The sequence below is a fragment of the Rhopalosiphum padi genome, chromosome 4 (assembly GCF_020882245.1).
Source record: "Rhopalosiphum padi isolate XX-2018 chromosome 4, ASM2088224v1, whole genome shotgun sequence".
NCBI classification, from domain to species: domain Eukaryota; kingdom Metazoa; phylum Arthropoda; class Insecta; order Hemiptera; family Aphididae; genus Rhopalosiphum; species Rhopalosiphum padi.
The window spans coordinates 686,117-713,867 of record NC_083600.1 but is presented as its reverse complement, the minus strand read 5'-3'; the positions used below and the strand labels follow the sequence as shown (position 1 = coordinate 713,867).

Below are 27,751 nucleotides of genomic sequence, written 5' to 3'. Positions count from 1 at the left end.
ATTAATATTCATATACAGTATAAACCACACACAAATACATATTTATGTACTTAGTATATCAGTTATGATTATGTATATAGTACCTATATAATGAATAATTTATTTATTTATTATTTACTTTACAGTTTATTCCAAACGGTATTTACAAAGTTATATACCTACTACAGTTGTAAACAGTGTTGGGCAGTATCTTCGATACAAGTATCTAAGACACGTATTTTAGATACAATTGTATCTTGTATCTTGTATTTCGATACACATATATCGAGTATCGCGATACATTGTTAGTCAATGTATCAAGTATTTCATAAAATAATTTTATCGAAAAATACTCGATACATTAATGCGATTCTTTGAAAAAATTAATTTTTTAGGAATATTTTTACTCGCCTATCTACCAACCGCGACTGTTTGACTATGTTTTAAGCACCAGTAGAGCATATGTTCTTCTTGGCAAAATATATTCATAATCCTATCAGGAATAAATTATTAGGTATTACTTTTGAAAAATTAGTATTTTTAAAAGGAAATAAGAAGTTATATTAATATATTATAGTAAATTAGTTATTATAGTAAATAAATTATTAGTTTTTAAGACGTTATATTATGTACTGCAATATAAATTAAATTAAACCTTAACTAGTAAATATTATTATACATTTATACAAAATATTTATACATGTTATATAATTAAACATTTATACCATATTATTGACTTTTATAATAATCAGTATTTACGGTTTTTATCAATTTATATAATATATATATATTTATAACTTGTTCACCTACCTAATTGTGTATAAATAAAATTTAAAAAAATTCCTGTGCGTCATAGGCTATGGCTAATTTTTTCAAATGTATCGAGTATCTAGATAGGTACTTAAAATGTAAGTATCGAGTATCTAGTATTTCGATACTCCAAATCCAAGTATCTAGTATCGCGATACTGATTTTTGAGTATCTTGCCCATCTCTGGTTGTAAATTGGTACAATAATACAGCAAAAAAATTAAACATTTGATGCATGGTACTAAGTTGATGTGGAAAAAAACAAAACAATAAGTGAAATGTATCTAAAGAATTAATAAAAAATAAAGTCCTTAATGGTGATCCTCATGATCGTCATGCCGTTGAATGGATAATTTAATAGGTAGATATAATAATATTATAATAAAATATACAATAAGAAATATACTATAATATTATAAGAAATAGAAATACCATGTGTGATATGACCTGCAATGCTGAGAATTGCAATTTTTAATGCGCATAAATATTAAATAGTATTGAAATTTCCTATTTCTTTTTTTTAGCATGTCTAGACAAACATCTTTTAAAGGTTGTAATTATTAATAAACATAAACTTTTTTTTGTCTATTTGTCATTTGTTACTGCACAGTACACACTATGTGTGCTACTATGACAAAATAAATTTATTTTGTCATGTGTGCTACTACACACAATTATATAGGGAACTGCACAGAACCCACGGCTATAGATATTATCTATAGCCGTAACAGAACCTGATGTTTTTCATCAGTGTTATTACTTTATAAGTTAATATTATATAGCACTGTTTTATCTACAACCATAGTTTAGAGCAAGGTGATGTACATCCAAAGTTTTTGGTGGGCACACAAAAAGATTTGACCAGCCGGCGTCCGTGATGACATTGGGGTCTGGTGTTCGTGGCTGTCGGCTGGTAATTATGTTTTCGATGTCTGTCAGTGGTCGTGACTGGGTAGTGGTTAGTGGCGGACGAAGTTGTGCACCACGGAGTCATTAATACCGAGTCAGTTGAGGCGAACAACCAGATAGCGCACTGCACCCATGCGCAGTCTTATGTGGTCCACTCACGGTCTTCGATAACAGTATCAATATCTCGACTGTAATCACGGCTATAGATGATAACCGTGACCGGATATTTTTCGATCCGCCAATGATAAAAATTTTTTTACCTAATAATAATATAATTAATAATATATTAATATATATTACTTTAATAGGTTGTAAATATATAAGTATATATATAAGTAGGTAGCATTACATTTACTTTTATTAGTAATAAATAACCTTTTTCTACAGTTACTATAATAGTATCCATAATATAGTGCATCGCGTATTAAGATATTTTAGTCTGTGTCGTACATTAGTAATAATATTTTCGATGATAACCGAAATAAATTACTTTGCACATTTGTAAGAACACTTAGTAAGTTTTGATGACAAAATGACCATAAAATCACTTTGCTCGTTAAACACTACATGGTGCAGGAAAATATTTTTTTATAATAGAATATACAGGACTAACCAAACAACAATCAAATTATACTGTACGAATCCTAAACCAACGTGCAACATTGGTAAGTCTAAAAATATTTTAAAACATTGTTATACTTAATTAGTGTGGTATAAATAGGTACGATTGGGCATGTTGATCACGGAAAAACTACACTGACAGCAGCTATCACCAAGGTCCTTGAAAAGGATGGTCTATCACAATTTGTAGCTTATGATGAAATCGATAAGGCTCCTGAAGAGAAAGCTAGAGGTATAACTATAAATATAGCACATGTCGGTTATGAAACTGTAAAGCGTAAATATGCCCATGTTGACTGCCCCGGCCATGCTGATTTTGTCAAGAACATGATCATTGGAGCATCTCAAATAGACTGTGCTATTTTGGTTGTGGCTGCTACAGATGGTTCAATGCCCCAAACTCGAGAACATTTACTATTGATTAAACAAGTAAATGCTTATCTTATTTATTTAAAGTTGGATAATATGTTAATATACAAATTATCATTACATTGCTTATTATTTGTAATTATTGGTGATAATCATATAGTGAAAATTATATTAATTGTTTTTAAATCATTTTTTTTTTTTGTGTTGGGTCCACACACGGTAAAATAGTAAACAAAAACAAAAACTCAACTTTTTTATTCCAGATTATTTTGAAAAACACAAATATTTAATTATTTTAATTTTGTTGTCTCCATATGGCTTTAATTAGCTATTTTAAACATTTGATTTCCTTTATTTTATTTCTTATAATTTTGTAACCATTATATGAGTTTTAACAAAGCCTATTGGGCATAGCCCCTATTAATCAATTAATATAAAATAAATTATTTAACTCAAAAAATATTTAAGTTCTACTTACATAATCAAAATTCAAAATGATTATTTATTATTTTAATTATATTTGAATTGTTCTAGGTTGGAGTACAGCATGTGGTAGTATTCATTAATAAATGTGACATAACAGAAAATGATGTTATTGAACTCGTTGAACTTGAGATACGAGAACTATTAACAGATTTTGGTTTTAAAGGACATGAGGTTCCATGCATTTTTGGCTCAGCACTTCTTGCATTAAAAGGTGACACATCCAAATTAGGAGAACAGTCTATACGAAAGTTAATGGATGTTATTGACAATGAAATACCAACTCCAAAACGTGACTTTACTTCTCCTTTTCTATTGCCTATAGACAATTGTTTACTAGTACCTGGTCGAGGAGCTGTTGTTATAGGCACGTTAAAGAGAGGTACTGTTTGCAAAAATGATAAAGTCGAGTTATTAGGGTTTGATGAAAAGAAAACAACGAGTGTTAGTGATATCCATGTGTTTAAGAATTCAGTAGCAAGTGCCAAAGCTGGAGAAAATGTTGGTTTATTGTTAAGGGGCCTAAAACCAAAATTTGTGCGTAAGGGTATGATATTGTGCCCTGTTAATACTTTGACTCTGAACAATCATTTTAAAGCAACAATTTATTTTCTTTTACGCTCAGAGGGTGGACGGTCGAAACCAATCACATCCAATTATCAACAACAACTATTTAGTCATACATGGAACATTTTTTGCAGGTACTTTACTTGTTAATATACATTGTATATTTGTATTTATTTATATTTTTCCTTAGAATTGATCTGGATTCATCAGTATCTATGGTAATGCCTGGAGAACATTCTGAGGTTAAAATTACTTTATTGAATAAAATGATCATGGATATTGGACAACCATTTACTGTACGAGAAAATGGAAGAACAGTAGCTACTGGTATAATTAGTGAAATTTTATCAAATGTAAATATATCTAAAAACAATTTAAGTAAGGTGAATGCAATAAGTTAATAAAAGTGATAAAAAATGTAGCCACTATTTATATGTGTAATTATTAATGTTTACCTATAACATATATTATATACATATACAATTATCAATTTATGTTTAGATGTTGTGATATATAATATAATGTAAACCATAGTCCTTTTAACATCAATCACAATGGCACAATATTTAAAATGAAACTATAAATAAATTAAAATCATACTAAAAACATTATTTTAAACAATAATCAAACTATTTTTTTATTAAATAATTATTAAAATTGTATTTTACAAAGATGGTAAAAACTTTATTGTCAATTAATATAACAAATTCTCTATAAATCATTTTTAAAGTTAGATATAAATAAAGATACAATATATAATTTTAGATTTTCCATACAATAAAAATATTATATGCTAGTATAATAGTATTTAGACTACATGTCGTATACAAAGTGTAACAGTTCCGTTTACTAGCCTCTTCATCAAATTCCAAGCTTCAGTACGCGACATCCCAGTTACATCTATATCATTCACTGAAACTAACTCATCTCCAGCTAATATTTGTCCACATTGCTCTGCACATCCACCTGGATAAATAGTCAATTATCCAATGTTAAAATATTAATGTAATTTTAAACTCATCCGTATTTAAACATAATATTATGCTTATTAGATTACTCTTAATCTTGTTTATTTAATATTTTGTTGTTGCAATAAATATTATTATTATTATTATTAGAATGGAAAATAAAGTTAAGTTACTGACCTGTGAAAATTTTTTTCACTGTTAATGGTTGGTCACCAGTTGGTGAATTCTTTCCACCTTCCAAGCTAAAGCCTAAACCTGAACCGTCTTTTGATAATTCTATTTTAGTTAAAGGTCCAAACACTCTATTTGCAATAACATCTGCAAATTAAAAAAATACATTAAATATGTAGGTAATAAATAACATTAATTTTTGTCTTAGAATTACTACTAGGTGTTTAGTCAAATAATTATTATTTGTATTGTTATAAAAGCTGTTTTGATTATTTAATGCCAATGAACACTGTAACTATTAACTATATTAATTAATTGGTATTAAAGTACACAACAGTTTGAAAATTAATTGTTTTTTTCCGATCATGTCAGTATTATATAAATATAATAATACCAATTCATTAAACAATACGGTAGGTAAATAATAGTTCTAGAGTGTATAGTTTCGTACTAATTGTTGCATCAATATCACTCATTCAATGAATGGCATATATATTATATATAATTTATTGGTGATGTTAGTAACCGGATATCTTACGATTCTACGTAAAAGTACAATGATTACGAATTAGCAAAATTGGAAAGAGCTAGGTTCCTTCTATATTTGTTTACTAACAATACGCAATTGACGTGTTAGTGTGTTACATTTCTTTTTACCTACAATGTTTGACTTAAGAGGACTCCATACCTGCATGTGTTGTCTCTGTCTTACTAACGTACATCATTACAAATTTTCGTTCGGCAGAATATATTTTGTGATGTTAGCTTTAATATTAGAGTAAATTTACCTATTATCAAATTTAAAGGTAAGACTATTATCTAGATTCTAGACAATTACATATGCTTTTATTGATATTATTATTTTAAAGTGAGTTATAGCTATGGAAAATTTTAAATTTTACAACTTTAAAATGTTCATAACTCACTTTAAAATGATAATATCAATAAAAGCATATGTTATTGTCTAGATAATATTCTTACCTTTAAATTTTATAATAGGTAAATTTACTCTAATGTTAAAGCTAACGTTACAAAATGTATTCTTCTGAACGAAAATTTGTTATGATGTACGTTAGTATGACAGAGACAATACATGCGGGTATGGCGTCCTCTTAATAAAGAAATTGTTTGAAGGGGCACAACTCTTTTCATCTAACCATAATTGCATTTTTTTCGCCCAACATTTTGAGAAATGTTAAAAATAAAAATAAATGTTAAATGTCAAAATTACTTTAATCAAGCTATTAGCATAACCCAGAGAGCACTACGAGGAGGCGGCTTCTATTACTTTTCAAAAATGTATAGTATTTAATTATTAATTATCAAGTGATTGTATAATTGAATGCCGAGATTAAATAAATACATATTGATATAACATCCTCTATTATATTGTTGAATTTGATCTTTGTTTTTAATTGAAGTTTTTTTTAATTTTTTATCTTTAGGAACGTGTTGTGTTTTGTATATAAATCAGTTAGCATTTATATTATATAATTATTATTTTAATGTATTTGCTTCCTCATAGTGCTATTTGAATTTTGCTAAATTGTTTTATCTAACTAATTTTGAGACAGTGGTTTTTAAGATCTTAAACGTAAAATCGTAGACGAAAAGAATGTATTTACTTTTAGGCAAAAAAAGGAAATTATTTAACGTATTTGGCCGAAAAGAGTGCCAACCTTGTGAAGTATGGAAACATTGAGTGATTAAGTTTATTTTGTAGAGAATCCAATTGTTTTAATTTAAAAGATAAAAATCTGGTAAGTTCACATTAGTAAATTTTTCCTACACGATGTCTAAGACATTTTATACAACTGAGCCTTCCGTTTATTACCATTTTTTGCCGAAGTCATAATGTCAGATGATTGAAGTGGACCAATAGATTCAGTGGTTGTGTCTGACTTGCATCTAGATATTACCAATACTACTTCAGACCTAGGTGCCTAAAAATAAAAATAAAATTAATTAATGTTTATAGATGTGTTATTGGTATATAATTTTACTTTAAGTATTGCCAATGATTCTCGATGCGTTATTCCTTTCATACTTTTACCATTTATTGATAATATGCGGTCGCCCTTTCGGATACGGCCATCTTTATCTGCCGGACTTCCAGTCAGTACTTTATACACCTATAAAAACAAATTCATTGATATTATATAACTTGTGAGTACAATCATTTTTTGAACTATAAGTAGTTAAAAATTATTAATGTTTGCCACGTAAGTAGGTATAATTGTGTGGACATTTTTAACCCACCCCCCATAAAAAACCTGGCTGCATACTTCGTTGCTATTAATTCCTACAAGGAACCTGTGATCAGCGGCGTACCCAGGGGGGGGGGTTAGAGGATATATTCCCACATTGACATTTTTATGCTTACTTTCAGAAAACAAATTATTAGATATTAGAGTTGTTATAAAGTCATTACTTTTGATTATTAGTAATAAGTTATTGCTTATAAATTATAGACCCATAAGCCATAAAGCTCCAATTTGTATTTTTAGATCACTATAATAAATTAATTTAAATGTATTATTACTTATAACTAAAGACCGGATTTAATTGATATTGCAACTTTTTTTGCAGTTAAGCTAAATCAAATCTGATCAAATATTTAGTCTATATAATAGGTATACCTACCTACTTTATGTTCACTCATTTTCTGCCTAATTAATTTAATAATGCAATTTTTAAATTCTCCGCACTTTTTATGTTTTTAAAATTTGGTGTGTTTTAATGAACAAAATACTTAAATACACTAAATTTGTTATTACATAATTCGATTAGTTAACAATGGTAATTAATTTAATATAAAAAATCTAAATACATATGTAACTTATTTCGTTTATTTTAGGGAAAAAAGCTTTCTTAAAAGTACCATCGAGAATAAATAAATACAGAAAAGAAATGCCGGCTACCTATATAGTTACCTCCCGATTTCCCGAACCTATTATGACAAGGTGGGAAACATGGTTAAAAGCTGCACTTTTCTATGCAAATAACTTTGAAATTTTTTTAATTGTGATTAAAAGTTTAAAAGATGATGTTAATCCCTATCAGTGACCAATGAGGAAGAGCTTGTTAAAAATAATACAGTCAAATGTAGTTTATAGCATTCATAAAATCATAAAATTACACTTATCTGCAGAGTTGTCTATTAATCTTACAAATTAGAAGAATCGAATACTGAGCTACTTAAAAGTATGAAAATGTTTAGAAAAATTGAAGATATTTTAATAAATACTCCTGGTCCAAATGGAAAAAAAATCAAAGATAAATTTATGTATATAATTGAAAAAAATAAAGGATATAAAACTATTAAATCTTTCTATGAAGTTATGTCAGGTAAAACAAATGTTTATTTAATTATAACGTCTAAATTATTGAATTTTGTTTAACATATTATATCACCACTACCTAGTGTAAAAGTAGAACTTATTTTTTCTTTCTACATACTACACACATATTTTAAGTGATAAGAAATTTAATTTTAAAGAACACAATTTGGAAATGTATTTAATTACCTATTAATTTTAATTCAAAAAAGTAATACATTCATCTATTTTTTTTAATTCATCTAACTATGATTAAGAATTTTAAGTTTTTTTTTATGATTTCTATTTTTACAGTGCAATTAACTATGCAATTTTTATGTATTTTTTGGTATAATTATACAATTTTTGTGGGTTTTTAATGCAATTAAATCCGGTCTTTTCTCATAATATATATCCCCCCCCCCATCGAAAATTCCTGGGCACGCCGCTGCCCGTGATTAATAAAATTAATGATGTGCATTATCCTACTCCTATCCCCCATAGTGTCTATACCCTTCAAAGTTATCCCCGGATAAATGTGTCGTCTGTCTTTATTGATTTACACGCTTCGCCATTGTCGTAAACAATTATATGTTTAGGTATTCTAAATTATATATAATTTGCATTCACTGGCGCGAAAATAAATACAATGATGGTGATGACAACAACATTAATAAAAATGTAAACTATAGGTTTCGTACGGACCGTTATTTCTTTCGTTTCATAATCGGCACCACCAGCCAACGTGATGCCCACACTACTAGTGGCTATGTCGCGGTGCAGAATGACGACGGTCACTTCAACCGAGTGCGTCGTGGCGGCCGCGGCGATACCATAACAACCACTGTTATTTTCTTCTAGCGTTTGATTGGCGTCGTCGATGAGCTGTTGGAGTTCCTGTTGTGAAATCAGGCTGGTGGATGACGCCAGTGAGCTGATGCTGCCAAACGGTTCGGCGTTTACTGCGTATTGCATGGACGAATCGTCACTCGTCGTAGACTCCACTGACGACATCCGGTTGTGCGTGTACCTATTGACGATCGCGGTTCCGGTGGCAAACACCGGCCCGGACTTGGCTGATTTCAACGCTGGCCCGTCTGAATGTTGTTGTTGTTGGTGATAATGCTGGTGATAGTGATGATGATTTGGTAAGTATTCGGTCTTGCATGCATAGCTATTGGCTGGAGATGACGGCAACACTGACTGAGGTTCCGGTTTTCCACTGCTGATCCTGGCCGAACAAAGGACGTTTTTCCGGTTGATAGCTTCCACACTTTCGGCTTTCAGCACTCGTTTTCCGGTGTCGTACGCAGACGAGCTACTGTGGTTGGGGACAGCCGCGTTATTGGACGGCGGCGGTGGTGGTGACGACGATGGCAGTGGTGGTGGCTGCTGTGATTGAGGCGGTGGTGATGAAGCGGGCGAATACTGTTGGAGCGACGTGCTCGACCGACTGGAGCTGAGCGCTGAGTCTTCGTCGCTGTCCGCTTTAAACGAACCTTTATTGGACGACTTGACGGACGACAGTGACCGTTCGTCGTGTATGTGCCTGAGTTCTTCTCGGCTTGAGTTCAACGACGATGATGTAGACGAAGAAGACGAAGACGACGACGGTGAACTGGACGCAGATGACGGACGCCGCTGTTCAGTCGCGGACGCTGGCGTGAGCGCAGGGACGACCATAAATGACTGCCGTAACACCGGGTTAGTACGTCTGGTCACCGTGCCCGTTGTCGGTTCGTTGACATACGTCTTGGTGGGCGGACAAAACACAGCGGCGTCGGTGTCGTCGTCATCGTTTTCCAACGGTGGGATTTTGATCACCAGCGGTAAATCGGGAATCGCGGCCGGATGCAGCTGCGACTCGTCGACGTTGCCACCGCTAAGTGTACCGTTCCCGCTCCCGCCGCCGAAACCGCTTCCGGACCCCGGTACCACTTTCTCCGGTATCACTAGTCCCCTGAGCTTGGACATGCTCCGTCGGCGTTGTTCGATCAGAGCGTTTAGCGACGACCGTCCCATTTCCGCGTACGCGTTCATCGTGTTAAAGTATTTGCTGTACGGTTGCTCGACGAGGCTTTGCGACCGCCGATGGTCTGCAGCCTGCAGCTGCCCCGGTGCGTCGCATAACGGTCGTGCTGTGGCTGAATACTGTTGTTGTTGTTGTTGTTGTTGTGGTGGTGGTGGTGGTAGTTTTCGCGGTAGAGTGCTGTACGCCACAGCCTTTGGAGACGCTGCCGGAGACGAGTCTGCGGAGGCCGTCGAGTAAGCTGACGATGACGAATCTTTTTTCTCGCCGCCTGCCACCGTGGCCCGCGAGAACATAGCTATTTTGTCGCGCACGCTCCGGTTGCACACCTCATCCGTCCTGCCCGAAGTGGTTCTTTTAGGTGTCATTGTCGTAACAAAGTTTTTCGAACCGTCCGAATCCGTTTCCGAGTCCGTCCTACAGGACGGTTCCGTGACCACCGAATGCGACGACTTCATTGTCGCTGATCCGCCTCCGTCGCCGCCGCCGCTGTATAAACGATCTGGTTTGCAGCTCAACGTCAGGTTCTCCGGTCGTTCCAAAGTCGCGTCACACTCTGTGAACATACAAAAGGAAAGATGTGTTTATTCAAGCCTGTTATTGTTTTTGACGATTACGATTTTTAAGCCTTTTATAATTCTAGTTTGAATTGTAATTTGAAATTAATGAATCATAAATAAGATTTAATCCTTTTATAGGTATACCGGCTTAATGTATAATATAATATTTGAGTATTTGACATTGGTTTGGCATTAACTATAGTTAAAAAAGGACAGTATATATCATACGATTTATGCTATGATTCTTGATATTGACTTTAAACTGGACTAACTGATAATTTACATTAACTTGTCAACCTTTGGTATTATTTGATAATTGCTAGTTTTTATTAATACAAATATAACTAGCGTATACATCAAACATTGTATCTATTTGTTCGTATGATAATACATAACTCTTTCTGCTTACATAATAGTATACCTATAGTCTTAAATTGCTTAAAACTGGATATACATCTCGAACAATAATGTGTATGGATTATACATACTTATTGATGTTAACAATTTAAAATGGTCTTAAAATTGAATAGGAAAGTTGTGTTTAAAAATAGTGTATTTTGATAAAAGCAACTAATATTAGTTTAAATTTTTTTTTTTTGTATAAATCTGTCAAATTGATTTGTCGTTGCCCACGATGTGCGACGATGACTATATAGTTAAATAATAGTGTTTTTACTTTTTACCTGCATATAGATGCGTAACGAATGTATATATTTACTATGTAGATAAGTACTATGCACAATATACATAGGTGCGATGAAAATCTTGCGCACAAAATATGTTACAATATGTGATGGGTACCTACTTCACTGGCAGACCCCCCCCCCCCGCCCCCTCCGTACACGTGTATTTGAACGCCCACTTTCATCACAGCTTTATGTTTAATAATTTAATATATAATACCTATATAGTTAAATTCTGGGAATAAGAAAACCGACACAAATGTCTTAAGTCGTTTGTACGAATGTTTGTCATTAAAACAAGAAAAAATAATACACCTACCGGATGTAATATGTATTTACTATGTATAATAGACGTGAACAGTGTTTCGTTAATTATCCGAACATTTCGAACAACTTCGACAAAACATTATTAAACGACGTCAAATTACAAACGATAAATGTCAAAATATTGTTTTAGTTTTTTTTCACAGTTTTGCATTAGTGGTCAAAAAATGTTTGTATTTCAAACCTATAGTATATAGTTAAGCTTATAATTTATATATAGTCTATAACGGCTAAAGTTACTGACAATTTATGGAAAATTTAAATACATTTAATATATTTTGTATACTAGTCATTTACATATTTTTAATTCGTTGCAGTGTGAATATTCCACTACAAAAGCAGGGCTGGTACATAGTAAATTAGTGTAGACAAAAATAAACCTTTTAAATAAAAACGATAAATAAAATTTAAAAAATACGCACAAAGAAATAATAATATAAACAGTATACTAGTATACACCATATACTTATTTCTTAGCTAAAGTAATTCAATAACATGATAATGTGTTTTTGTCGTAATTCGTATATAGTATGCAATAATTGATCATTATAGTATAAAATAATATAAATATATTTTAACTAAATAAAAGTAAAATATATTGTTTTTATTTTTTTTTCGCGCATAATAATTAATAATGATAAAAAAATGAGGCTGACCGGAATGTGAGCCGTAGGCAAATATTTTTTATGTTATACTCGTCAAATTTCAAATTTCAAATACTGGAATATAATAATATATATAATATATAAAGATAGTCATTACCCGCATAGGACTATAAAAATGGGTGCTTATACACTGATGATTATTTGGCCATTTGGCGTATACTTGCCGAAGATACGAAAAACTACGATCATATCATAAATATACGAATATTATAATAATTATTATACGTCATAGTCATAGTCCATAGATCACGTACCTACCACTCGTGCATTTTTAAACATACTCTATAAGCTATAAGCATAATACTTTATTCCATATATTTACTAAGAATAAGTAATATTGAGATGCAGTGGCGTAGCCATGGGGGGAAGTGGGTCATGCCCTCATGCCCACCCTGTTTTAAAATTCTGGCTACGCCAATGTTGTGATGAAATAATATATAGACTGACATCGCTCAGCGATCGCAGATCTACAGTTTTCAATGTTTTCATAAATCAAAAAAATACGATATGATTATTAATTAATATATTCATAGTCACTAACCATCAGTCAGCTGTTTTTAAAATGTAAATACGTCATACAAATACCATTAAAATCTATACGCATTATAATGAGCTGCGTAAGGAAATTTTGCGAAACGGTCAATTCTCACGCGATTTGCGTTTTTCTATAAAGTCGTCCATAAATGGTTATAGTATATTTACTTGATTAGTTAACGAAGTCCTAACAAGGCATGTGTGTATAATAAGAATGTTTTTAATGGATTAATGCATTATTTTTTTTATAGTAATATTAGAGTATTTAAAAAACAAAAAATGAATGGGTTTTTCAATTATTTGCGGTAATGTTTTAATTATTTTAAAAACTGTTGGATGCAATTGTGTGAAGTTTAGTGACATTATTTTTAAATAAATAATATTACACTGGCATTAGGCAATAATAATTTAATGATTTTATATTTTTTACATAATATTTTCTCTTTTATGTTAAATAAACAATACATATTTCTAAATCGTCCATAGATACACGAGTATATCTATATACATTTGTTGAACTTCAAATATTTATGCTTTGGCACCAAAACGTTGTCGAAATTGCAATGTATATCATATAATATGACGTTTTAGGTTTTTATAGAATATCAGTGTAAAAAATTAAACATTGAACCAGCATATAGTATAGAATTATTAATACTCGTTAAATTGTAGCTTGTACCTATTCATTAAATCAGAAACTTATAATATAATAATAAGCGCCTCAGGTAGAGATTCGCCGTCTTGGGTTTATCGTTCTCAACGAGATCACCTTGCAGCAATTATTCCACCCATAGCATATGTATGGATAAATTATAAAATATAATGCGTATTAATATATCCATCATCTTTATCGAGAATACCTATACATTATTATTATTATTATTATTATTATATTATCCTATTATTGTAATAAAGTAAATTATTTTTAAAACAAATTTTCCGCAGACCTAATCGGAAACATATAAGATACAACGCAGGTTGTAGGTACTTACTACTTATCTATTATTGTTTTTCACACAGTGTATCTTATATATTATAATTTATTCATCGCGTATAATTTATGTAGTATAGGGCGATTGGAATGGACGGAGAGGACACATTTCATTGTCACCACGGTAAATAATGGCCAACAATTACGCCCACGTCGCGATTTAAAGTCAAAAGAAAAAAACGAAATAATATGTATTATATTATTTTTCTCAAGTAATAATAACACTACACGGTAAGCGGCAATAGCGACCTTCACAATTACTTTTGTATCTCTCTCTAATCTCTATATATATTTAAAAAAATATATATATATCATAGATAATATGTGCGTGGAGTGAAGAAAAAAACGTCACTTATGTCTATTGTGAAGATGTGTGCGGCAATTGTATATATAAATCGCAGCGGTACATCTCGTGGTGGTTGCCGCCGATGGACCGAGGTATCCGTAATTATTTTCTGACTAAACGTGAACCAGATTCTTACAAACCTGATTTATAACGTATATTTTTTAATATAAAAATGCTAGCGGTCAGGAGAAAGAAACAAGAAATGAGAAGAAAAAAATGATAAGGAATAAAAGTAGTACTTGTGTGTATAGTAAAGTCAGTAGGTATATATAGGCATATAACTGGTAAGTTGTAGGTAGGTAGGTGTATATTATGTAGTATTATAGGTGGTAGGTAGACGAGAATAATATAGAGGTTAAATAGGTTAGGTTAATATAATGATTTTGCACGAATACCTACCTCTATATTATTCTTGTATACCTATTACCTATCACGACTACACACGAATTGCGTCCCGAACTAAAAAAGATTGATAAGTGGGCATACGTCCAGCATCCAGCTTTATCTAAACAACTACATAAATTGCGTCCGGTTTTAAATTTTTTAAGTGAAGTTGTTTCAATATTTGTGGATGGAACTTTTCAGTTACCCAAAATTATTAACACAATTTTTTACAATCTATGCCTTGAAAAATAATAATTACATTTACATACCAATGGTATTTTTTTTTACTACCTAGTAAAAATATAGAAATTTTTACTAAAGCATGAACACATCTCAAATTTGAATTTTTAAAAAATAATATCAATTTTTAACTTAAAATAATATTTTCCGTTTTCAAAAAGTAATTCACTCATCAATTTCGTCAAAACCAATTAAGTAGTTTTTGAGTCTATAAATCACAATTATACACACATTTCCTTTATATATAAAATAATTTGTAATATAAAGATAGATATTCCTACTTCATTGATAATTTGACATAGAAAATTCATTATCCTAATTAATTTTAGGATTATTGCAGATTACTGACTTTTATAAGATTTACAGTTTTTACTGAGATGATGAGGGCTTTAATTGTTAAAATAATCGTAATATGTACGTTAAAATAACTTTTGGTCATATAAATTCGCTGTGTAATTCACGTTTTGTAATCGCCACGTTTAGCTGTCTAGGTCGTAGCTAGTCGTCATATCTACCCACGTAGTCCTACATGATGATATTTTAATATATAATACTTGTAGTGTTGTTATTTTTCGACACAGACCAGTGATTACACTAGTCGTTTGTTTTGCATTAGTCATTATTATTATTATTATTATATACCTGCAGGTGAACATCATCGCATAATAATACATCTTAAGATCGCGGGTATACCTAATATTTAATAAATAATATAAACACAATCATTTCTGATGTTGCAGTCTTTTGCAGTTACATTTGACATTACAACTATTATTTATTATAAGTCAGAAAACTTGTACTGTGATAATCATAAATGCTAAGTGAAAATGATTTAGAAAACTGTCATGTTATTAATAAACACATTTTTCACTATCGTGATGATAAAAATGTATATTATGTCGTCTTCTTCTTTCTTTGCGTCTTTTTATACATTTTATTTTTATTTGCAATTCAATACTTTCTTCTTATAACTTAATTATTTTTATTCCTTGTGGCTATCCTTTACCGTGTATATCTTGATTAGTTCCATATATTTCACCCTAAATCTTTCTCTTCCAATATATCCTTCTACGCTATTATATCTACCTTCTATAACTCTTTTCGTTTTATTTCGACTATCTTCTATTATTTTACATCTCTGATAGTTAAATTGTTGTACTTACTTTATGTATGCATTATCTTTTTTTACGTTGAACTGAATAGGATTTGTTTTGCTACACACTTATTACTTTGGCCTTTATTTTATTAAATCTCATTCAATATTCATCCCATAATATTTTATTTATACCAAGTAGGATATGTTTAAAATATATATTATACTGTATAAGATACTAAGAAAAAAACATGTTATGATATGACGATGTTGTATCTGTATGTTATTTTTCTCAATATGGGTACATATTATTGTTTTCTCATCTGCTGCAGGGTATTATTTATAACTATATATTTTTTTAATTTTTAAAAATAAAAAATAAATTTGAATAAAAATCATTGTTTTTGAAAAAGGTTTTCTCGGAGAAATAGTCATTTAACTGCTTAAACGCTTCATGGAATATATTTAAAAAAAAAACTGTAATAAAAAGCCACAATACCCACTAGACTGATAATCCGAATACATACCTCAAAGTTGTCACCGCAAGCACTTGCGTTTTTACGGTAATAATTTATAAGTACCTAACGAATAATAATATTTTTGGGCAGAATATTACAGATCTTATAAGCGCAGTTCGCATGTGATATAAATCAAATTAAAATAGTTGTAAACCTTTTGGTGAGAGAGAGAGATAGAGGATCTCAAAGTAAAATTAGAATAAACCTACGTTTCAATATATAATAATGGCGTACATCGCCACGACGGAGAACTCGTGCAAAACGATTATTCACTATATTATATATGATAGCATAATAGGTATATAATATTGTTATTATAATATGTAGGTAGGTCGTATATGGTATATGTACTGTGTGTGCTATCATACACTAGACTACTTAAAACTTAATACTATTATTTCGATGCCGTATTATGTTATTAATGATAATGGAATTACTGTACATACAAGAGAACGATAGGTAATCATAATAAATAATAGCATAATATTTTATATTATTATATAGCTACGTCGTCACCGATCTTTGGGCACCACGAAAGTAGAAGGGTATTTATTATACAGCTTAGGTAATACGTATTTTGCACAATAACGACGCATTTTTCCACTATATACGCATAGTCAGGTACGAAAATATATGTTCGTTCATATGTATATCGTTTGGAAAGGTGTCGGATACGAGTGCAATTTCTGTTAAATTATATATAAAGTATACGTATATACTGTACCGTACACCAAATATGGTTACAGTTTGCTGATTGCAAATAATATTATTACTATTATTATTGCCACCGACATTTGAATTAATTATCATCGACCCATTACAGATAGTGACTAGCCGACAGAATTATACAATGTTGCCAACTGAATCGGACGTCATATAATTTAATTAAAAAATTAACTTAAAAAATGGGGATCTCATTATGCTGTACCTATACTTTGTTGTAGGTTTTAAATGTACCTCATGGCCTCACGGGTCATCATTTAGTATGTAATATAAGTACCTAATAACGGATGTTATATAAAATATTTTTAATTCAATATGATACAAAATTATTTACCCAAAAACAAATGAAGAAAAACAAGGATTTATTTCCGTTAATATTTTATGTTTTCTTATTATAAATATTTTCTTGATTTGGTAGGTGGAAAGAGGAACTATATTTTGCCCAAATATATAACACACTAACACAGATACAATTATTATAAGTCAATACCAAACGCACTATAAAATTATGTGTAATTGGAACTAATAGTACCTATTTAAAATTGTTTGAGAAAAGGGATATGTTCTTCAAATATCCAATTTTAACAACATTTCAACTTAAAACGTTTATTAAAAAATATGTCATTTTTGTTGTTTTTAAATTCTTTTAAGAACATATATTTGATAAGAAATTTCGTTTTTAATCATAAACCACATTCTAGATTATATTCCTCGCTCTACTCAGAAAATAAAATGAAACGCGTTAGGTAGAGATATTATGTGTGTACTTAAATATATATTTCCATGACGATTATTAGTGTAGATACTGAACAACAGAACGGCTGGAAAACATTTGGGAAATTATAGATATAATATCTGATTTCTGAAATACAACGATTTCTTACAAAAGCCCGAATTATTTTTCATGTATTATTTTAATATAGTTAGTAGTTACTATATAACTAGTGAAACGTACTAAAAACCTAACGCGCATACAATAGAGTTTGTTTATATGGAAAACAATACCTAATATCGACAGACTGAACAATGATCACTGAAACAATATAATATTGTTTATATATGATGTTGGTACAATAGGTACTAATACCTTTATTTTTGTACATTATACATGACGTTTATCGTTACAATTTATTATATGAAAACGACGTATTACATCACCGCCAGGAACAGTGCAGCCCTTAAAATAGAGGTGGTGTATGGTGAAGATTATTATTGTATAACATTTTTCTATACTTGGAAATATTGTTGTAACTAGTGTAATTATGGCAAAGTTATTCTTGACAATATAACAAATGTATACAATTGACCAGAAGAGACTAGAGAGAAGAGAATAGAAGAATAGAAGTTATACAATAATATTATAGTATATTAGTATATTACACTAGGTACCTGCATTATTATTTCGTTTAGGTACAATTACATATATAATATAATAATTAATATGTACATATTCACTGTAACATATATAATAAACAGAATTCAATTTGATATCAAAACTTGAAAAGTATACACCGAATGTTCCCGATTATCATAAACGCTCGATACTTCATTTTTGTTCCTATCATGAAAATCAGGATTTAACGACATTCACTTAAAAAAAAAAAAATTATATTCTGTTGTGAGTTATTTTAAAAATACAATAATAAAACTTGTTTTAATATTTTTTTTCAAGCTTTTTAAAGGCATGAGATATACCTACTCATATTTTTTTTTTCAAAATAGTTTCATAATTGTTTTATACAATATGTATTCGCAATATTTAAATCAATAAAAGATTAATTTTTTTCAGAAGTCGCATGCATTCTTTGTCTTCCTCACTATCATCGCCAAGGTAAAAGCCAACGCTCAAAACTCTTCCGTATCACACATGTGATCAATGTATCTACACACATTATTATACTAAATTTAAATAACAATAATATGTAATATATGAAAAACCCTAGGAAAACACATTTATTAAAGACGATACTTATTTAAAATAAAATAACTGGAAAAATTATACCTAACAATATGGTGAACATCTTGACTGCAATAACATTTTTGCTTATAACTACATATACTATTTCGGTCTTTTCTAGGAAATGAATCACGTGAATTTATAATAATATCATATTATATTCTTTTTTCTTAACTATACGGTCGGGCGCGTCCGTTCCGCCGATCTGCCGTTGAATTGTCGCGCTCGGCCGACGACACGCCGTGGCCGGTAATTTGAATCACCGCGATGTATTTGCAGCACGTCTGGTATACGATAATAATATTACTATTTGCGCGCCCAAAGAGTGAAACTGATTTTGCGGGTGGTCAAATCTCTTCAGATATAGTACGGCATAAATAGACAATTTAATATTATACTTAGGTACAGATAATAGATATTATTATTGCGCATACTATATATTATACGCGACGAAAATTATTTTTGTACTTAATTTGTGTGAAATATAATTTTGGATAATTATTACTATGTAGTATATATTAGTTAGAAAGCTGTACGGTTTTATTATAATTAATATGATTCGTTAGTACCTAATACTATTTTAGAATACTTACTTAATAAAACTACGAGTATATGTCTTTATTTAACTTAGCTATTATACAATTACCCAAATTGACTTTTTTCCTATCCTAGAATTGTACTATACATCTACCTATATTCCATGAGTTATCAAACAAGCTCAGAACTATTTTTTTTTCAATAACGAATTTATTAAAATTCTGATTTTTAGAATCTTTGAGTATATTAAAAAACTTTATTATTCTCAATTATTTAGAATTTTATACTATTTTTAAGAAGTATCCTGTATGTGAGGTGATAACCATCTTTTTAATTTTTTTTACTATCAATTATATTAGGTAGATTTTTTTTTTTAAATATTGTTGTACCTATCTTATTAGTTTCTAAGTTATTGAAATTTGTAGAGGTACTAAAGATAATTGTCCTTAAAAATGGGAAAAATATAAAGTAAATAAATGTAATGTTGGATATAGTATTTATTATCCTAAGAAAATATTAAAAATTATAAAATACGAGTATGGATGGATAATGTAAATGTAACTAACATTAGAGTATGGATAGATTAATATTAGTTACTAAAATATTAACGTTATCATTGCCTTTCTCGTATATTCTAACATATTTTATTCTTTGTACACAAAGTTAAGTAACTCAAAAACTACTTGTTATAAATTTAGACACAAACATTTCCAAAAAATTCATCTGATTAACAATTTAAAAGAAAAAATGGTGATTATCACTTAGAAACTAAGAAGCGAGTTATTACCACAAAGTACTCTTTTTATAATATATAGAAAAATAAAGTTTAATGTGTAGGTACTCAAATATATTCAATTAAATTGAACATAGTTCTTATAAGTATGTTTAAAAGTTTCAAAAATCAGAATATGAAAAAATAATTCATTATTAATGGAAAAACGGAAGTGAATATACTTGGTGAATTGCTATGTAGGTATAATATTATAATTTATAGCATATAATATAGTGTATTTAATATGATTAAGGTACTTCGATGGATTCGGCTATACTAGCTACGTATACCGTTTGAAAATTAGAAAAACGCGTTGCAACTGTTTTCCCGCATTGTTCAGTCAGTGTATAGGTTCGTAAGTGCAGTCCAATCAGTTATATATGAATATTGTGTACATGTACAGTTTAAATATATGTACATGCGTATACATAGGTAGGTCACCAGAAACTCACGAATTTTTGAGTTCTCTCGCGTGTAATATCATATGATTTATACACAGGTATATTATATGCCGACCCCGGAACGCGTCATTATATAATTACGTTCTTAGCGCGATAATAACAAGTCGGAAAATCGTATTTTGCAGAATATTGTTGTTAACGGTTTAGGTATTAGGTATACATACATATTATATATATGTATAGACGGTATGGTGAGTCGGGTGTACATTATTAGGACACGTTGATTGTTATTATAATGAACCGTAGATGTGTGAGTGAGTGTGTGAGTGTGTGTGTGTGTGTGTGTGTATTCCAATTATAAAAGCGCGAATACATATATTATATCAAGAACATACAATGAAGAAATATGTTCGCGTCGTTTGTAAAATGCAATTTTATTTTTGCAACTAACAAAGCATTGTCGTTGTAGTATTTCGTTAGAAAATTCGTCGTGACAAATAGAAAATTTTAGCTCATCGGATAAAATACAATACCTTTGATTATAAACACAATGTATATAGGTATATTTATAAATAATATAAATTGTAAACGCATGCACACATACCGGGATTAGGTTAGTCTTAGAAGAATACTTAAACGCTTTTTATGTTAGCCTATAACCACCGCAATATAGTATATATATTATTTACTCGAAACGCGAATATTACGAATACGTTCGCCCGATGTTTCTCAATAGGCGCATATTATATCTGCAGTAGGTATTCCGGTATTCGTGTACATCTATATTATATTATAGTAGTGCGTGTATGTATTATATATATGTAATATATCTAAGTGTAAGTTGAGTGTAGCCTGTTTGCGGGTAGAGATAGGTAACAATAATAATATTATGAGTTATGACTAATGGTTAAACACTTTATATCATTTTGTATACGAAATTATATAAATATACTAACGCGTTTTATAATATAAGATATAATATTCTTGTAATATTATAAATGTATGGGTACCTTGTACGGCTCTATGCATGTTTTATAGATGTATATAATGTACCCATTGGCCATTATACGCGTATTGTGTCGGTAATGAACGAAATATAATATGATGTTGACAAATAAAAAAAATTACTCGACAAAATAAATATACAACTGCCATACGTTAATTTATTATTGCCTAGTAATACTTGTTGCCATTTACCATTTTTACCAATTCTATACTTTTTAACGTATTATTACATACAATGAATAGAGAATTTAGAACATACCTATTTTGCGTTTTAACTAATATGTAGGTAACATACATGAATAAGTATTGAACTCGTAATAATCAGCTAAAAACTCATATATACTGTATAGTATGTACATACAATTTAAATCAGAGATGATCAATTGTTTAGAAGACCTGGGCTATAACAAGTAAGTAGAAGTTATTGTCATTGCGTGTCCTATATTATACACATATAGGTAGGTCGTAAGTGTGAAATGTATAAATGATCTTTTAATGATATTCATTTTAATTGCAATAGTGAATAGATATTATAAATTAATTACTATTATACATATTATAATACTAAATATAATATATAGGTACCTTAGTTTTATTTTTGAGAAATTTTAGTTATTAATTTATTATTAAATTTTAACATTTATCATACTCTCTCATTAGTGCAATAAATAAATGTTCGAATTTAAATAATACGAATTTACAATGCTTAAATTAATCATACAAATATACAATATATTTTTACGGAAACAAATATAATCATCACTTGACACTTGCCCATGTTCAAAATGTGTGTCGTTTATATGTTCTGTTTGCAGGTGAAGGTACCACCTAAACCAATATTTTTCTCATGAAGTTATTACACATTAAACCGAAATAATACATCTCGCGACATATTTTATAATAAATACCCCAGGTAACACAGCTAGCATAGTATATATTTCAGTTATTTTTAATATTTAGTTTTGTATTTATACTCATAATAGATTTTTCATTCATAATTTATGTAAGTGGTTGACAGATTTGAATATTGAGAGGAGGGGGCGATACAATTTATTTATAGCTGTGAGTGGTACACCCCTGTCCCCTGGTAAAAATTCTAAGTTAACGTTCCTCTATCCTTTATGAAAACCATTGCCAAAATGGGTTTATTATTAATTTAATTTAGATTATAATATATAGAATAAGCATTTCAAGAAATAATTTAAAAATATATATAAATAATATAAGTATAAATATCTTAAAAAATATTTAAATACGTATATATCTAAAATATGTATTTGAATAAAAATTATTTTAATAAGCGAGAGTTGCGGGTTCCAAAGTTTTGAAATTAAGTGGAATACATTTAATATAAAATAAGTGATGTTTACTACGCAAAGAATTTTCTGTATTATTAATTATTATATACTTTCATAAATGTTTCAAATTTTTAAATTAATATCTACCAAACCTAACCTATATCAATCACATAATTACACGTGCATTTCGCCAGCCCCCCCTCTCTCGCCCTAAATATGAAAATTTTAAATATGTTTAATGTTTATATTGATAAAATAAATATTGTAATAAATAAATATATATGAAAAATATTCTAAAACAAAAAGATCTAAATCATGCATAGGTACTTATAAGTTATAAGACATTTCAAAGATGAATTAAGAATAATAAAAACAAAATATTATGTAGTTATTACAACACATTAACTAATAAGTAGGTATACATAACAGCTAACACTGTTGTTGTGTTGTAAATAAAAAACCTACTCAATGTATTATATTATTTAGGTGGTCATGTCTATTGTCACAATAATAACGGACTTTCGCTTATTTAGTACGTGCGGTAATCAAACAATATGGCATATTTGCGTCATTATTTATGAATATTGATGAACTTTTGACGTCAGTTGAAATTTGTCCGTTATACTCGAAACATAATATATAAATTACGATTTTAATGTTGTATTAGTAATTATTATTATAATAATTATTTCATTTAACTGTCGTCAGATGATAACAAATAATACATTTTAACTTATGGCTTACATACACGCAATTTTGACTACTTAGTGATTCAGTGATGTCGTGTAAGCACTAAGCAGTCAAACATAAACCAAATAACTAAAAATGCATAATAATGGTTTGCTTGATTTAACGTTATTATTTTTAGTTGTTCATTATTTTATCACCATTATATATTACATAAAGTTCATATGTATATTTTTTTATTTTTGTTTATTTTTCAAGAAGATAATGAGCCCCACTGAATATGTTCGATGTTCGTGTGGGGACTCATGAGTTCACAATTTTAATAAATTCAATAATTACTAAATATAAAATTAAAAGATTACAATTTGCATTGCAATAAACTTTTGGGTTTTGGTGTACCACTGTTCAACTTTTAAAAATGGTAAAAATATAATTTTTTTTTTTATATGTTGTTTTATAACAAACTAAAATTAGAAAAAAATGATTTTAAAAAAAACTCAATATTTTTTAAAATTACGAGTATGTTCTTTGATAAAAGAACCATCTGATATTACATATAAATTATATACCTATAACCTACCTATAACAACTACAGTATATACCAATAACGCATCAATATAGGCATACCCACGGTGGTATTTATACAATTATATGAATTATATAAACACATAATGTAGGTATATATACAAACGCGATGCGCGAGTTTACTTAGAAGAAGATAAAAAAAATGTGGAAAAATAAAAACGTATAATATAATATTATTTTATTATGATACAATATAATAATACTCCGATTACTGCTGCTGCTGCAACCGTTGCTTATTGGATATGAAAAAAAATCAACAAAGTTCTTTTCCCGTGACCGGATACCGCATACCTTTCCGGACCACGAATTCCCATCGCCGTCGTATACTTATTGCACGCGGCGGGGGAAGACGCACGCGCACGCGCGCGCCTCGTATCGGTACGGCCCCCCGGTTCTGATCGTCTGATTATATATATGCACCGCCGCCGCCATCGGTGCAGATCGCCCGAAGGTCACTTGCCTCGAGGAAAAAATGCGTTTTCATCTCGACTGTGACTATCTTTCTGTTCTTTCTATATCATTCACTCACTCACTCTCTCTCCCTCTCTCTCATCAACTCTCAGCACACAATATAATACGATAAATTATAGGTAGAGAAGAAGAAAACAGGAGAAGACTGAGAAAGAAATAGCTAGCGATTTATTTATTTTTTACTCGATATCGTTTATTATATCGTATGTGTGTATAGATATAAATATATAAAATAAAATAATAATCGTACAATAGTAACCACACGGCATCGATATTATACATAAGAAAATCGATAATGTTCGCAAAGTGCACATTTTATAATATTATATATAAAAATATAAAACTGCAAACGGTCATATATTACGTCCGTACTATATAAAAATATAATAATATTTTATAGATATATATTTATAGCTTATACATTATGTGCTGCTAATTAATAATCAGTTATCACCGACCACGATGGATGCACACATGTATAAACATCACCATTTCACTACATTTATTTAAAATAAAATAAAATTAATAAATAATATGTTTATCGGGCAACTGTAAATTGTGGTCGCAATAGTCTAACCGAAAATGGGTCGAAACTGCCCCAGGCCCAGGCACATTATTCTCCAATGGGATTTGTTTTATACTATAGTGATTTTACACGTAATTATATACCTATAACTTACAATGTATTAATGTATTATATACAAAATACGCATAAGTAATATTTAGCTTTCAAATAAAAAGTAAAACATTGTGCAGTTTACAAGACTGACATTTTTCGATAAGAAATTACCAAGAAATTTAGGAAGGTTTAAATTTACAATATTTTCAAAATTCATTCAATACAATTTACAATCGGCCAACTATTGCGTTTTATTAACATATTTGTATAGACCCTAAAATAAATATTTTGTAAGAAAAATTATGTACTCTCAGAAATCCCCTTGAAAATTACTATAAATAATACTATTTTGTAAAACTATAAATAATATAATTCCCAATTTTATCAAGTTTAGTGTTGCATTGGTACAGCAAAATGTATAATTTCATATGAAACTATTAAAACTATTAGTGTTATAACAATATCATGTTTTTTTTAAATAATTTATACTCTTTTATTATAAAATAGTGATACATATACATCAATTTTGGAAATTACAGCTATCGGAGTTTAGTACCTATCCACAAATGTGTTATACTATAGGTAGACGTGAATCGCTACTGTGGTTTCATTACAATTTGCATAAAAGTAATATTTAACATTCTAACCTTTAGATCTTATACTTCTTGACAGCTGTATTAAAATCTTTACGCATTTAAGATTTAACCCTCATACTAATACATTTTTTATTTTAGTTATTTTTAAAAATTAATTTTTAATTATTATCCTGGTGGCTTTTCCTACTGTTACATATCAGTACTGTCAACAATATATTATTTATTCCAAATAATCTATATATATTTATAATATTATAAGCGGTTGCGGTGTTTGCGATGCCACAATTTTATTACAATATTGTTTATCAGTGCCCAAAAATATACATGACAATTATTATTTATTATACTATAAACTAAAACTTATAATATTATTATTTTATTTTATCGAAAGTTTGTATATACATATATATGCGATAGGTTGGATAGTGTGTAGTACTATATTATACTAAATAGTCAACTATACAATATATATATATATGAAATATGTATATAGGTAATATTATGGTATTAACTTGCAGTAACTGCGATGACAAAGAATTGCAATGCAGAGCTGCTGTGAACGAACGTCGGTAAACGACTTAGACACGCTTATGTACCTCTATACATATAATATACTATTATATATGAGTAGCTTCGTAGCAGCGGAATGTGGCTCTGGTCTAGCCTCGCGGACGGCGACTATAGCATCAGTGTCGCGCCATTGCACGCCTTTCTTGGTGTATCGCCAGCTTATATAGTAAGCAGATATAAGTATATTATGGATTTAGGACGATTGATCCACGCGAAAAAAACCCAATATTTGGATATTTGCAAAAATAATTTTATTATTTAATATAGGTAATAAAAAATGTAAATCATGATATATTTCGAAAAAAATTGTTAAAATATATAGTTAGTTTAAGTTATAAAATGTATAATCGATCAAAATTCGTATCTTATCCTGTCCTATTTGAGATGTATTTTAATGTGTTGGATTACGACGAACATAATTTTTATCGAATCATATTTAAATTAATAAACTGTGAGCAAAGCGAGGAAGTTATGTGGTTTTATTTTTTTGTTAATTTTACCATCCGTGTTCCGTTAATAAAATTTAACCTGCACGCTAATTATAATGTTATACCTACGAAATGCAGACGCATTGACCTGATATATTAATGTTAAAATTTCGATTAGAAAATTGTTTGGTATTGTATCGCTTATCATCGCCTATAAGACAATAAGTACTAAAGTACCTAATAGTTTGTAACCACAAATTACGCGCCGGTCTTTTAAGATAATATTATTTACCTATATTGTACTCGTTGATATAGTCAATTCTTATTTAGATGAAAGTATTCAAGGCAAAATGGAATGCATATACTGCACTCTTTCTTCAACACATTCAACGATTCGAGATAATATATATATTTAAAAGTACAGTAAAGTTGTTCATTTTCGAAATACGGTCTCATTTATTCGAAAGAAGTTCGTCCGGTGGCTTATAGAAAAATACATTTAATAGTAGTGATAGCGTGGTTATGGTCAGATTTACAAAATT

The 27,751-nt window shown here is 29.7% G+C and overlaps 2 protein-coding genes across 3 annotated transcripts in view; one reads left to right on the top strand and one right to left on the bottom strand.

Moving 5' to 3' along the window:
• The first annotated feature begins 1,940 nt into the window (after positions 1 to 1,940).
• On the top strand, positions 1,941 to 4,165 carry LOC132930881 (elongation factor Tu). 2 transcript variants are annotated; one of them, XM_060996980.1, is made up of 5 exons: positions 1,941 to 2,362; positions 2,419 to 2,747; positions 3,222 to 3,717; positions 3,796 to 3,871; positions 3,928 to 4,165. In XM_060996980.1, exons 1-5 carry the CDS (start codon positions 2,230 to 2,232, stop codon positions 4,136 to 4,138), a joined length of 1,245 nt encoding a protein of 414 aa, XP_060852963.1. In that variant the 5' UTR covers positions 1,941 to 2,229; the 3' UTR covers positions 4,139 to 4,165. The 2 variants fall into 2 exon arrangements, with proteins under 2 accessions (XP_060852963.1, XP_060852962.1); XM_060996979.1 differs by having other exon boundaries at positions 1,943 to 2,362; positions 3,222 to 3,871.
• A 180-nt stretch (positions 4,166 to 4,345) lies between these two features.
• Positions 4,346 to 27,751, bottom strand: part of LOC132930880 (putative Polycomb group protein ASXL3) — a 69,263-nt gene continuing 45,857 nt past the window's right edge. The window contains exons 5-9 of the mRNA XM_060996978.1: positions 8,899 to 10,778; positions 6,880 to 7,008; positions 6,711 to 6,819; positions 4,883 to 5,023; positions 4,346 to 4,703 (exon numbers count right to left, since the gene is read on the bottom strand). Of these exons, the coding sequence (XP_060852961.1) occupies positions 4,546 to 4,703; positions 4,883 to 5,023; positions 6,711 to 6,819; positions 6,880 to 7,008; positions 8,899 to 10,778 (2,417 nt within the window). The 3' untranslated portion in view covers positions 4,346 to 4,545. The remainder of the gene's footprint in view (positions 4,704 to 4,882; positions 5,024 to 6,710; positions 6,820 to 6,879; positions 7,009 to 8,898; positions 10,779 to 27,751) is intronic.